Source organism: Rhinolophus sinicus, linkage group LG07, assembly GCF_036562045.2.
Source record: "Rhinolophus sinicus isolate RSC01 linkage group LG07, ASM3656204v1, whole genome shotgun sequence".
Lineage (NCBI taxonomy): Eukaryota > Metazoa > Chordata > Mammalia > Chiroptera > Rhinolophidae > Rhinolophus > Rhinolophus sinicus.
Window position 1 is genome coordinate 101,707,478 of NC_133757.1, and position 15,526 is coordinate 101,723,003.

At 33.5% G+C, this 15,526-nt stretch overlaps 1 protein-coding gene across 7 annotated transcripts in view; it reads right to left on the bottom strand.

Moving 5' to 3' along the window:
- The window catches only part of GRIA2 (glutamate ionotropic receptor AMPA type subunit 2), a 121,701-nt gene that overhangs the window by 8,259 nt on the left and 97,916 nt on the right, over positions 1 to 15,526 (bottom strand). For all 7 annotated transcript variants that reach the window (XR_012498169.1, XM_019733153.2, XM_019733150.2 and 4 more), the window contains exons 10-12: positions 15,269 to 15,475; positions 14,411 to 14,781; positions 9,765 to 9,963 (exon numbers count right to left, since the gene is read on the bottom strand). Coding sequence is in view for 6 of the 7 variants with exons in the window: in XM_019733153.2 (XP_019588712.1) it covers positions 9,765 to 9,963; positions 14,411 to 14,781; positions 15,269 to 15,475 (777 nt within the window). In the remaining variant the exon portion in view is untranslated. The remainder of the gene's footprint in view (positions 1 to 9,764; positions 9,964 to 14,410; positions 14,782 to 15,268; positions 15,476 to 15,526) is intronic.

A 15,526-nucleotide genomic window follows, 5' to 3' on the forward strand; every position in this document is an offset into this window, starting at 1 on the left:
GGAAAGAAGCCAGTAGTCATTTTATCTTACATTTATTTCTTCCTCATATACAGTAATACAGACATTTTTTTTTTCTACCAGCTAAACAAACCTTTTCATCCTTAGGAAAAACAAAATGTCTTTTTATAGGAAATGGTTATTATCCTTATGAAACGTACACACTTATTCAAGAATCAGTAGGAAACAGAGGTGCTGCAAACTTTCTTCGCCTCTTAGTCTACTATACAGTTTATTGTCAAAAAAAGAAATCCATTTACTCACTAACTTCTATCAAAATATCAAAATACCTTCTCACAATATCAGCAGAGCATTTTTCACTTTTTTTCTTTTTTGGCTCGAATGGGAGTTCTAAATGATTTTCAAATATAAATGAGATCCAAACTATCTAAGTACAGATTTCGAAATGCTTGATGTAATTTACCCCAGGAGTGCACATGCAGAGGTTTTTTAGAACTGTGCTCCCCATTGTGACAATCTCTAGATTTCATTTCAGACATGAATGGAGATATTTTTTCATGAAAACCTCCCCCTTTTCCTAGAAACATTAAAAGGTCTGAGGTAGTATAACATCTAATAAGAAGGTAACTCTACCTATAAGTGGAAGAACGGACTAAAGCTTTCTAAATATAAAGATTAGAATGTCATAGTGTGAATTAATAACCACAGTGTTCTAGTCCATTTGGGAAGCATTCTATAAAAATTTGTATTTAAGATAAAAGATAGTTGTCCTTCCTTTAGGAGATCATCTTTATACTTGATTTTTTATTCTTCCTATGGAACTCATAGCATGGCCCATTGTTTCATTATGGATGTCAGCAGACATTCAGTCTGTCCCTGGAAACCACAAGAGTTGGCAGGCAAAAAGAATTTCACCGAAGTCGTATTCCATTATTCTTTGATGTTTACAAATCTGCAATCTTTACAAAAATGCTATCTGAGTTCTAGTCACTTATTTGTGATTGGAATTTTAAAAATTCACTAGCATACACTGGAATTTTAACTTTTAATCATAGGGTTCCTCCTCCCAGTAAAGTGTGTCTATTGTCCGTCATTTATTTAGACGTAATTTCCAACATAGCATATAGTCAAAGTGAATCAATGGAATCGATATTTGAATTTGTGTGTTCCTTGTCATATTCTGTATTGTGCATCATTAGTAATCTTCAGCATCCCCATATGTTCAATACTGCATTTTTGAAGTTTTTAATTAATCTTTTATTTTTTTAGTTACAGTTGACATTCACTGTTATTTTATATTAATTTCAGGTGTACAGCATAGTGGTTAGACATTCGTATAATTTATACAGTGATCTTTCCTATAAGTCTCATACCTACCCAGCACCATACATACTTATTACAATATTATTGACTATATTTCCTATGCTTTACTCTACATCCCCATGTTTATTTTGTAACTACCAATTCGTACTTCTTAATCCCTTCACTTTTTTTATCCAGCCCTGCGAAACCCCTTTTTATCTGGCAACCATCAGCTTGTTCTCTGTATCTATGAGTCTGTTTCTGTTTTGTTTGTTTATTTTGTTCTTTAGATTCCACATGTAAGTAAAATCATATGGTATTTGTCTTTCTCTGCCTGACTTATTTCACTTAGCATGACATTCTCTTGGTCCATCCATGTTGTCACAATGGTTAAGATTTCTTTCTTTTTATGTATGGCCAAGCAATATTCCACTGTATATATGTAGATCTTCAATACCTATTTTAATGAAGTTAAAATAATATTGACTTTTAAAGCTTCATCTTTAATAGTTTGCATAGCTATGGATATTAAATATGAATGGCATTTAAATGTAAAAGACTGTAAAATTGTTTTTTGTAAAACTATTACAAAATGAGCTGTAGTAGGAGAAAAGCACGTAGCCTTAGTACATAGTCTGGACAGAAGTTATGAAGTCAATGAAGGAAAGAACAGAGTGGGTAGAGAAATGAGAGAAAACATGAAAAAGCATTAGGGTTTCATGAACTATGGGAGGAAGAGTATCAAAAGAATTTTGCAGAATGATATTAAATGAGGCTTACCACAATTTGTATTAAAACCACTCAGGTTTTCAGCAAACAACATCCTTAAAGCAAGCTATATTTTTTTCATTATTTATTTTTGTTGTAGTATAAAACATATGACATAAAATCTACCCTCATAACAAACTTTTAAGTATACAGTAGAGAATTGGGAACTATTTACGCATTGTTGTACAGAAAATTTCTAGACCGTTTTCATCTTGTATGACTAAACTCGATCCACATTAAACAACAACTCTCTATTTCCCTCTCCCTCCAGCCCTTGGCAACCACCATTCTATTTTTTGCTTCAATGAGTTTGACTACTTTACATACTTCATGTAAGTGGAATCATAGAGTATCTGTCTTTCTATGATGGGCTTATTTCTATTCGCATAGTATCCTCAGGGTTCATCCATATTATACCACATGACAGGTAAGACAGAAACCTGTCCCCTGGGCAGCCTCCCCCAAACCCAAAACATTGAAACCCCCCTCCAACTTCTCCCTCCCCAGGGGAAGCTGGGAGTTGGAGGTCTTGTCCCACTGTCCTTACCAAACAAAAGGAGAAGGTCTATGACAAGTGATTGTGTGCTAGTTCAAACCTTTGCCTTTGTTCTCGGTGGTCCCCAAACTGGTAGCTTCCTTGTCAGTGCTTATAATCAGGCAAGACAGAAATGAGTTCCTCAGGAAGCCACCCTGAAAAGTCAGAACTTGGACGTCCAGTCCAGTCTTCTCTTTCCCTCTTGTGAGGGAAAGCCAAGAGCTGGATATTTCCTCCTAATTGTACTGCGCTGCACTGGGGGAGGAACTATGGTGAGTGAATGTTATGAATTTTCCTACCTGGCTTACGTAGCTGACTTGGTGTGCAAGAGCCTCTTAATCTGTTTCTGGGTTTCTCACCAGGAGGATTGGTCAGTGATTTGTTGTTGAGCAGTGTCTCTAGTGGGAAGGAGGGTTTGGCGCTTCCTATTCTACCATCTTGCTGATATCTCCCCCCTGGCATTTTCTTTGTTTCTTTAAATGTAATCCTAAATGTCATTGGGACCCTGACATTATTTGGCATTGCTTGATTTTCCTAATTGCCATTTCATTTCTAAAATCTCATTTCTCTGTAAAGATAAGCAGCCACCTTTACTAGCAATGATAATCACTCACTATGATCTGGATCATATGTGCTGGAAACGTAAATTGTAAATTACTTTAGTTTTCCTTCAAATATCGAAAGTCTAGTTAAAGAAGTCCCAAAATTTTGTCAACGATGCTTATGTTTAGTTCAGATTTTAATTCCAGTATATTTAAATGATTGCACAATCCTATTTCTTTTCTCTGCAGAGCTCTGTGTTTATTACCATGGCAACTAGTGTGAGACATCCGATAGAGCCAGTAGAAATGATTCTCTTACATAAACACAATAATAAAGTGAATCGAACACTAAGTCATATGAAGTACATGTACAGGTTTATGCTGAAATTCATCTTCTCTGAGGCACCTAAACAGGAGTTTTAGAAGAGTTTTGAGATGAGAGGCTAATTCCACTTTATATCTCTATTGTTTGAACTTTTTCGGCTAGAATAATTGTCCTCATGATGTGATGATAGTGTGGAAAGGAGCATTTTCTCTTTAATATGGACACTACTAGAAAGCCTAAAGTGATCTCATTAGCGTCAAATGATTCATCCAGTGGATCATGGCAGTTCTCATCTCCCCTTTGTATTGCAAGGATGGTCTGGAAATGAAAGGATCTGATTGAGCGCACACTGACATTTGCTGAGCATGGCCATGGAAAGAAGGGAATGACCAAATTAACATATTTACTGGGAGAGAGGTGACACTTTGGACCATGATCATAATTCAGCAAGTAGACATACCTTTTTCTTTTTCCTTCCGTAGCACTTTGATCATGGGAAACATGATTCCATATAGTCTCTCATACATTTATTCATATTCCTATGAATTTTGGGACTACTGAATGAATTTCAAGGTCTTTAAACGGAATACTAATTTTTAAAGGAAACATTGGCTATGTCTTCCAAGATTTTGACCTTTTCCTAGACTGTTAAACTGGTTACATTTAGCTGAACTTACAGAACACAGGCTCTCCTCGGGGAACTCAGGCTAAATGTATCTTTAACATTTTTAAGACTTTAGTACTGTCCTCAGATGTCTTGTGGAAGAGTGAGAAAATTAAAATGTCGGAGAAAGGAAAACTGCCAGCCAGAGAGGAAATGATTTCAATGTCTCCTGGATCATTTAGAGAACCCTTGGCCATGCTGAGTTGTCAGCTATGCAGATTGCTATGCAATAATCAAGCTCCCAAAAAAAAGTGAAGGAAGAAAAATCTGTAATAGATATGACTAACCATGCCATGAGTGACTTACACTGCATCCATTTAGTGCTATTTATTGCTAATTTATTTACATTCAGCATTTATTTGGTACCTCATATTATAGAAGCCATTTAAATGTTTAGCCATGAGTGAAAAGTCCATAAAGCTTCTAGTTTGATATTAGTAACTTTCTAATATATATATTTAGCTGTATCCACTTCATCTCTAAAATATTTGAAAGATATAATATATATTATATTATATATATTATATATACACATATGCATTCATATATTGAAAACTAGAAGTATATATACTTATATTCATATATACAAAACTAGAAGTATAGATGCATATTTCTGCCTGCATAGAAATAGATGACATATAAGAAACCATGGCAGAGAAACCATTAGCTGTACCAGAAATAATGAAATAAATATGGAGAGCTACCATAAATGAGTGAAAATCTGGTCTATAGAATATCCATAAAGAAGGCATCCTGTATTATTGCTGAACACAAGCAGTAACTAAAACTAAATGTAACTTTAATGAAATCACACTTAATGTAGTTCTAGAGGGAAGATGTTAGGATGGAGCATTTTTATGTGTAATTATATTTCAATTAATGGTTTTATATGTAAATATAAATAGATATGTCTTATGTCACAGTGGGAGTTAAATAAAGCTTGCCAACTTTAAAACTATAAATTATTGTAATTCCTTGGTAATTGTGATTATTATATCATAAATCATATATATGATCACATATGATCATAAATCATATGTATATATAAAAGAAAAATTTCAAACTAGTCCTTTCACGCAGGTAAGGAACATCTGCATTAATACTATTTATCTGTCGTTTACACTATTTGTAAACTGTGAAAAAATCTACGATGCTGTGTAACAACAGTATAGTTTCATGGATTATTATCAGGCCACATGTATCTTCTGAGAATGGAATAATTAACTTCATTAAGTAAGAAGGAATACCTTTATTTTGACAATGTTTTAGAATCTCTTCCTTCCAAAGTCAGCATACCTAAAGTAGATCACTTATTCAGTGGAGACACTCTGTCCCTCATCCTCCCAGAAAAGAGAAGCAGAGGAAATGCATGATTGCAGTGTGGGAGATTTAGGAGAGACGTGAACAAGCACTTTCTATCTGCAAGTTAATAAGTGAGCTTCGTGATTGACAGGCCAATGATAGGTTCATATATAGAAGCCATTTCCTATCCCCCAAATCTAAGTTTCTGTAGGAACACAATGCACACAGGTCTTATAAAATCTTTTTCTACGGAGACTCATCTAAGATCTGCCCTGTTTTACTGAGAAAAGAAATTATCAAAATGTGAAAGTCTAAAAATAGTGGTTTATAATTGACAGCCTAATTCTTTCTTAATTATAGGTACACTACAGTGGCACTATAATTAGGACTGATCAGCAGCTCCGAAGTGAGTCAGACTTGATCATTCACACCATACAAGGATGTACATGGGTTCCATATGCAGAAAACCCTGAAACTGAAGATGCAGGGTCTTTTTCCTCACACCTCTCGGTGGTTCCAAGATCATCCTACATTTAGTTTTCTCTTGCAGAACAAAGCAAATATTTCATTCTCATATTTGTGTTACTGATTATCACTGAAGGAATGTGTAGTTTTTAAGTTAAAACTTTTAAAGCTTAAATTGGAATTCTAAAACGAATACATACTCACGGACTTCACTAAAGCAATATTAATATAACACAGTTTATTATTCAATTATTTAACTGAAATCTGAAAAGAAATTTAGGTTTAAATTGACTAATTGACATCACCTTAGGACAAAACAGATCCCTATAAACTAGATAAAATATTTATCTTATAATTTGATATAAGGTGATTTCTTTCCCCAAAAAGGTATATTTTTAGGACACAGTTAATATTGAGACAGGAAACTAGTTCAGAATTTTGTTATAAACCTGACCATTTACTCTAAATGATCTTAAACAAGTTATTTTTAACTCTTTCACAAGTTATGTATCTTTAAAATTTAGACAATGACCGAACGTCTCAAATCAACTTCTCCAATGACTAAATCCAATGCTTTTGCTGTGATAAAAACAAAGTTAACTTGATAAACTCTGTGATAGAACATTTTAAATAATATAAATAATAAAATCTTAGTCATAACAGCATAAGAAGGAAAAAAGAAAACTATCAATAATGCCAAAATGAACCACATTAGGAAACATAACTGTGGGAACTTTAAATGTTACCAAATGTTAAAAATGGTGAAAGTTCTTTCTTTCACATGTAATTAGCTGCCTTGAGTCTGAAAGTAAGCATAACAGATGGCCAGAGGACAGAGAGTACAATGCGTGGCTTCAGTCTGGCTTCAGCCTACTCCATCTATATCCTTTTTCCTGACAGACTTGGGCACCGTGATAATCAATCTGCCAGTTTTCACCCTGTCTTGAATCCACCTTACAGGAGCCCCAAACGTGCCTAGAGCTAAAGGACAGTTGAAAGAGAGGAAGACGGAGATGTGTGGTGAATGTTAATTTTATAAAAAGAAGCAAGGAGAATTTCCTTTGCAACACTTTCCACTAAAAACTTAGAAATTTGGCTGAACTACTGCTTATAGAAAGACTGAAATATATCCTAGGACTTAAGGGAAAAAAAATATTAATGAAAATCAATTATAGCTTGCTTTTATAATGTCTATGAATTAGCTTTTTCTTAGTCAATACATTTTAAATAGCACTATAAAAAGAAACTTTTTTTTGAAAAGAGAATCTGTTTTTCAATCTCCTATATACTAATGCAAGGAACCATATGTGAAAAGGTTTGATACATGGCAGATATAGTTGGGAAGCCACAGAATCCTAGAAAATATTCTTGGGAATCAGAAGCAAAATTAAGATTGTCTTCACTATTATTATCATGGTACCCAATTATGAAACACTCATACAGTTAAAAAAATTACTTGAAATTACTCATGATTTAGCAGCACCTTTTCATTTAATCTAACTTTAAAAAAACCTTTTGTGTACATCATTTCCCAAATCACAACCATGTTATATAATTCAGTGGAGGAATTAATATGGCAAGCTCCTACTCACTTGGTGATGTGTGCTGTTATGTTAGCTTCCCCTTATTGGTACAAACAGAATAAATAGTGTGGCTTTTAGGTAATTTTGAGCCCATATCCGTCTTTCTCTAGAAAATGAGGAGCTAACTACAAGCTCTAATGCACTGAGACCTGGCCAACCAAAGTTGATTCATCAATAGTTCCTTTGAAAGGTATGTTGACAAGAACTGTGAAGCCCTCCCTGAATTTCTACCATGATAATCCTCTAAAATTACATAAGCAAACATATATGTGACCAAAACAGAGCATGGGGACAGTGAAATAAATCCAGAGACCTTTCTCTTCAAGGAAAAATAGTGTGCAAAAAAAACTCTGTAGGAGTAAAAGAACTCTGCACACTTATAAGCTGCCTGAATTTGGACAAATCTCCAAATTTATCTGAGCTTCAGTTTAATAATGCATAGCCTGCAAACCAAAATCCTTGCCATGGCTATCAGACAGAGATATTGTGAGATTTAAAAAGATAATGTCTGTTTATCAGAGAAACTGCTTTGGGAAGCTATACTAATAAAAACATTCAGTTTGCCTAAACACTCAATATTACTTCTCTATTACTCTAGGGAATGTAAATTCCATAATCCACAAATTATGGCAAAAATCATGATCTCTATGGGATCAATGCACTGAAATACTAGAATACAAGAGTAGCAGCATTCTTCTGACCAGCATCATCTAGCCTTCTCATCTTGCCTACTAGAGAATTTGTATATCTTGGCATCTTGGTGAATCTGGCATATGTTTCTGTCATTGACGTTTTTTAGGTATATTGAAAAGTTACGGGGACGTGAAAGTGCCATAGTTGAGAGTAGTTGGTAGTATTGTTGTCTGAACAAGCTAATGACAATAACTCTCACCAGATGTACACTCACCTGGAAGAGAGTGTCTGGAAACAATTAAGATTATGTTCATCAATCTAAGTAGCACTAAGTAAACCATAGATCTCATTTACTTCAAGAGGGAGGGATACTAGTAAAATATAAAAATAAAATGAAAGCAAACCCTGTTAGAATGCAAATAATAATAAAAAAAGCTTCAAACACACTTCTGATTAAGAACGTGTGCTGTTCTAATTTATTTCAATAGATGCATTGTTATGACCAAGCTAGAACACTGTTATATTAATAATATTAAAACACATGTTCAGAAATGGTGGTCAGCTGTAAATCTGTACTGCAGCATTCAGACCTAGAACTGCACTAAAGTCACAGTAGCTTCTGACAGATTGACCACACTTCTGTGCTTAAATTGCAGTGCCTAACAAAAGCATCAGTTTCATATACTCGCCACACATATCCAGGTTATTATCTTTTATCAATGTCCACCCCCACTGCTTTTTCTCCCATCATCTCTTCAGTCCAACTGAAGTTATTTGGAAAAGAGACCAGAGGCAATGTTAAGATGAGACAGTCTTTAAATTATAATTTATGATTTCAAATGAGAAATGAAGTCCTAATCCTAATTTTGGAGTAAATTGTCCTGGATCTTACTCAAACAAATTCAGATGTGTTAACGATATTTGTGAATTACCAGAGATCCTCATATGTCATATATGTTGACTTAAGACCTAAGTTTATAGTGTATTTCAACATTTTAATAGAATGAGTTCATATGTAGATATAATAGTATAATGAAAGAAAATTATACCAACATCAGGCCATTGGTCTTTTGCTATAAATAAAGATCATAAGGCCACAAATTAAAGGAAAAAAAATACATTTAACAGGCACATTATAATTATCCTACACATTTTAAAAGTTAGAAAGATGAAGGCCTTTGCTAGCTTCTTCTTAGAGGATTTGTCAGAAAATTCATAATTTTCACATAAGAACATCATGTGTTTCCTGACATAGGATTAACATAACTGATTTGAAAGTGAGTTTTCATCTGTACACTGTGTAGGATAGACGGCAATCATATTTAAAATCAAACAAAAAACAACACCCTTTTGCTTTGAAAAATAGTCACGCTAAACTTAACTATACTTTGCTTCAAATGTGTTCCAAAAGGAGAATCAAATTTTATGAAACTAAGATTTTATTGCAGTAGTGTGTTTTACTCCAAAGGACTTAAGAATCACAAAATAGACAGAGATAGAGCTAAGGATAGGGAGAGGGAGGGTAGTGGGATAGAGACAAGTTCATGAACCGAAATAGAGACAGAGATGGAGATTACCTTCACATAGCACCGTTGGCTAGATCATGGGAAGAGGTGAAACGGAGACAAAGTGTACATAGGTTACATTTTAAGAACAAAATCAGAAATTACGAAGAAGAATCTCTTACCCTGAAAAACTCTTTAGTGGAGCCGGAGTCTAATGTTCCATAAGCAATTTCTGTTTGCTTAGAAAGATCCTCAGCACTTTCGATGGGAGACACCATCCTCTCTACAGTCAGGAAGGCAGCTAAGTTAGCCGTGTAGGAGGAGATTATGATCAGGGTAAAGAACCACCACACACCTCCAACAATGCGCCCAGAGAGGGATCTAATAACAAGTATGAAATGGATTTGTAAAGTGAAATGAATGACCTAATAAAAACACAAGTTAGCAGTATTATGCAAATATTGACTTATAGTGGAATATTTAACTTTATATGTTTCAAATGAAACTGAAAATTATTAAACATTCTGGACAAGGAATACAGATTAGTTAGATTTGTTGAGACACCCAGAGGCCAAAACTTAAAATTACTGAGACTCTTTCATTGTTGTAACGCCCAAATCGTTTATGGTATGAAATCCCATAACAAAGCTATTTCAAGAAATGGGCAAATAATCCATCTGGTGCTCATACTACTTTACTCACTCATGGTATAAGCAAGCATAAACAACGGAATCTAAGATCACCCAGCAATACTCAGAACAATGTTGACAAACAAAACCATCATAATAAATGAGTATGCACCATAGAATAGCTTTAAACACTGAAGAACCCCTCCTTTTAATTCAGCCAATGAATTTCCAAAAGCCTCCTAAACAGTCCAATATCTCAATAGTTGTTTTTTTTTTTTGTGTGTGTGTGTTTGTGTGCCAAAACCCAGGTTTTAGATATAGTACAGAATAGAAGATGGAAAAGAAATGATACTACAAACAAAGGTATGACACAAAATATAATTCCTAATGAATAAAAATCTGATGCTTCATGGCATGGACTGCTATCACCCTGTTCCTTTGTTCCTCCTGCTTAAGAAAAAAAGAAAACTCAAGGAAAACAAATTAGACATTTTAACTTTTGCCAAGATATTGATTCCTAGTTTGAAATATAAGATAATATTTCCATAAATTCTTACACAAAAATACTTTTTAAAAGCTGAATAGATTTGCAATAATTTACTTTAAATCCTAGGTAGATAAACATATATATGTAGATACAGAAATATATATATATAGTATTATTTTAAAAATTGGTGGGATTCTACATATAAAGGAATTAGAGAACTATTAACAAACAAATATAGTAATATTTTCTATCATGTTAATAACTCTGCTATGTCTAAAAACTATACTTGCTGTGGTGAAGAAGTAATATTTCTAAACATTTAAATTACAAAAATTGGTCAATTTATGGCCTAAACAAACTTCCTCACAATTAAAGTAAGAAATACAGCTCTTGATGAATCACAGATACTGTATCAAATTAGTGGGTAATATATGTAGAATAAACTCAGTCAAGGGGGGACGCTAATTTAAAAGTATTTTTTTTTAGGTAAAAAAACATCTGTTGCTAAAATAAAGAGAGAGCAAGCAATGAAAACCAAAAGGAATAATATTAAGAGCCCTTATCACAGTCTCCAAGAGATACAAATAATTAAATAAATATGATAGGATGAAAAAAATTAATCACTTCTCACTTATATTTTGAAAAGGATATTAAATACATTTTAAATTTAGGAAATCCCTTGTGTAAATACAGCCACTCTTAAAACATTCACTATTTATTCCACAACAATGGAAGGTATAATTATATGACATGTACCCTCTATTTAAGAGGGTAGATTCAGTACCTGACTGTTCAAATAACTTAAAACAAATCCGATTGCATGGTAATGCTTTTGACATTATACATTATGTGTTAATTTGCAATATATTTGAGAATCATTTTTAAAGTCATTTCTTTCCAGTTGTAAAATAGACATAAGACATGCTTTTTTTGCTCTATTCCAGTACTTAAATCAGATTTAATGAATTCAGTATGCCAATTTATTTAAAGTGTATATCTCAAAAAATTATTGGATATACGTAATTCAAAACAAAATTTTTGAGCAACTTATTATTTACTCGTTAGTGTTTTCAAAGGTTCAATTAATGATTTTGAAACAGTTCCTGAGACATTTTATGCAAAGGGGCAAATTCAATTTTATGTTTATGGTGAAAAAATAGTTTTTCTAATTAAAAAGAAAACTTTCCCCTCTCAGCATCTGTACTAAAAGAGCAAATAAATGAACATATTCTAAGATTGTTTTTTATTTTCTATTTAACAAATATTTTACAGTGTTATTTTGTTTAATTCATTTGAATCCGTTAGAGATATTCGGGGGGGGGAACAGAAGCAAGCAGAGGAATAAAGGTGAATTTTAGAGCATTTTGCTCTCATAATTTCTGTGGTTCTACTCTTCAGAAAATTGTGATAGGATAATCTAAACTTAATTTCAGGCAAGCGACCAACTCTGTTCAATAAACTATTCTAGATTAAAATTTAAATGTATTATATTAATATTAATAATGTAGTTCCATATAATATTTTAAAGAGATGATAAATATCTTTTAAAATATTTAAAGAGCATCTCTAAAGAGATCTGTGCATTTCATGTATCATCATTATTATTATTTTAGATGCTAAGCTGCTCTATTCTTTTCTAAACTGAAGTAACTGTCATTGCATTTTAAATAGACAGTTTGATTCATTTTAAAAATGATTAAATTTGCTAATACTATATAGCATGTTCAATTTTTAAATGCACATATAACATAAAAGATATATGCTTAAAATTTTTAATAAAGTGAATTTTGCCCATATCCTATATATTCTGACAAAAAATATTAATTAATAAAAAGAAAAAAATACACTATCTAAAATATATTTATGTTACCAGAAAATAAAAATTATTATATGTGAAATTGTAGTGAAATCAAAAGCACAGGAAAAAAAATCATGTTTTAGGAAGCAGGCTTGTTGAAAATTAGTTGTGTATGTCCTGGTAGATCCTGGAGTAACATTGTTAAATATGCCCTGTGCTCCAGCCTCCATGTGTAAATATGTTTTCTGCTCCTTGACAAGCGCTGAACACCAAAACAATGACCTTCAGAGCCATGAGGCCTGAGGAGCAGGGCAAGCAAAACTGAAGATCCATCCATGGGAACCCAGGTCAATATACCGACTCCATAATGAACCCCCATACACCTCTCCCTACTTACTCAAAAGGCAGAGCATAGTTCATGTCACCCTAAGATAATTGCCTTCTGTCTCAAGACTAGGTAACGTTATACTTTAGTAGTCTTCTTTCCAAAGATCAATCATTTCATTATTTACGGACCAGAATGTTCTCTGATATCCCAATTCAGTTAATATTTTTCTTCCTTGTTATTAGAAAATTATCTTAATGTGTTTAACTTAAATCAGATGTGTTTAACTAAATGTAGAGATAGAACTATGGCTTTAACACATCTTGTCAGAGGTCATCAGAATTATATATACATAACTATATATGCCATAAAAATACCACTGGTATATTTTTAATTCAGTGTAGTTCCATAGAAAAGCTACAGGAAGTGATTGAATTAAGATTGTTTAGATCCATATAATTCATAAAAATTCACCCTACTATCAGAGAAGTAAGCAGTTGATAATTTATGGATACATCATATATTTTCTTTATCTCTATATTTGGAGTATACAGTAAAGATTGCAAAAGATACAAATTTTTGAGCTTCTCATATAGTTTTTTTTTTAATTAATCACTTATTTTCCCCCGAAGTGCTAAAAAAAATTAACAATTTAATGAAAATAGTTTTAAAAAGTCACCCCTTCTCTATTTATTAAAATATACCATAGAATCAAAGAAGAGTAATCAATCCTAAATTAAAATATGACAATGGATCAATAATCATTTAGGCTTTAAATGTGAAAGCAATCACACTAGAAAAGGTATGATTTATTCTTCTGAAAAACAAACTATGATTGTCATTCTTATTCATGTATATAACGTGAACAAAGGCATATGTGTTTTGTGATATATTCATCATTTCTGAGTGTTCTAGTGCAGGAATTAACATATCATAATGAGAAGAGAAGAGTATGAATATATTCCATGATGTATATAGTGCCATTCAATATGGCACAAGCTTTTATAATGAATTGGCCATTATTATTACACAGCCATGTATTTCTAGATATTCGTAAAATGTTATAACCTCCTTTTAGTCCAGCAACCTAAACTTGAAAAAACACACAAATTTTATAATCTCACCCCCACCATTTCCATGAGCTGATTAATGATGGGTAAATAAAAGAGATGGGATGTGTGCCAATGAAGTTTTGTAAACAAGCTGTTGCTTTTATAGTTAATAAGTAATATTGCCCATTTTCCCATATACAGGTCTGTGTATCAACACACAGATGACTGTAAAATGAGAATATGCAGCAAAAACACGGTACCCCTCCAAGAAGGCATGGAATGATAGAAACCTTATGCATTTTATAGCTCCTCCATGGTGTGTATAATTTCACCAGGGAAATATAAGGTCAACATTCAAAGAACGTTGCTCAAATATTTCACAGACTTATGCCGATTATAAGTATCTGTCCTTAAGAGTCTTAAACTGCTTGGACAGGTAGTCGGCAGCTGGTTACTTCTTTAGAGTGAATTCATAAACACCATGAATGTCCACTTGAGACCTAAAATGCACAAAGTTGAAGCAGGTGAGTAACCAACCTTGGCGAAATATCGCATCCTTGCTGCATAAAGGCACCCAAGGAAAACCAGAGACTATTAAAAATCCCAAATTCATTAGTTGATTCACTACTTTGTGTTTCTCTTCCATCTTCAAACTCCTCAGTGTGCCACTCGTAGGGGCTAAATCTGCTGACCAGGAATAAAACTACACTGACCCCAATGTAGGCAAAAACAATGCACATCCAGATCTCATAGGCTAAAGGATCAAGAAATGAAAACACTCCTGGTTTGGACTTCTGAGGCTTCTTGATCATGATAGATATCCCGAGGCTCATAAAGGGCTTTGAGAAGTCAATCACCTCTTCTCTCACAAGGGTAATAGTTAATGGAGCAATTGCAATATCAGCTTTCTGTAAGGGAAACAGAGGAAAGTAGTACCTGGAGTTATGACCAGAAAGGAATCATGGTTATATTATTGGATCAAAAGGGAAGGGAAGGAAATCAAGAAAATGGCAATAATTATTTCCCTGGTAAAGTCCTAGTAAAGAATAAACAAAAAATATCATTCCCCAATTAACCCTCCTTTTCGTAACGACATAGTACACCCACTTGGCTTGATTACAATAATTCCATCTTTACATCTATGCCTTTGTAGACTTTGAAAAATGCATATGACCCAGATACTACAAGATAGAGGAAATGCCTGTCTCACTTAATCTGCACATTTGCTTCTGACTTCATTCTTAATCTTCAAATGTTCAGAGGGAAATGAGATAGTATTCTTAGAGTAATGCAGGAAACCAACAACCTCAGACATAGGTACTTTTCAGGGAGGGGAGGCATTCTGTCAACAACAGTTCAAATTGAATGACTTTCTATGAGAAGAGTTGTACTCACCCCATATACAAGTTCTCCAACCATCCCATTCCAAATTTTCGTGTCTGCATCCCTGGCCCCATACTTGCCATCCCCAACAATTGTCAACTTGTACTTGAATCCACAATGTTTGGCAATTTCTGCAGCCAAGTCAACACAGTAGCCCTCATAGCGCTCATTGCCTTCGAGCATTTCATGATTTTTCTTCATCATAACATATGGAGATTCCTATATGAAAAGATGGTGCTTTAGTTGATAAAAATAGTTGTGTTAATTATT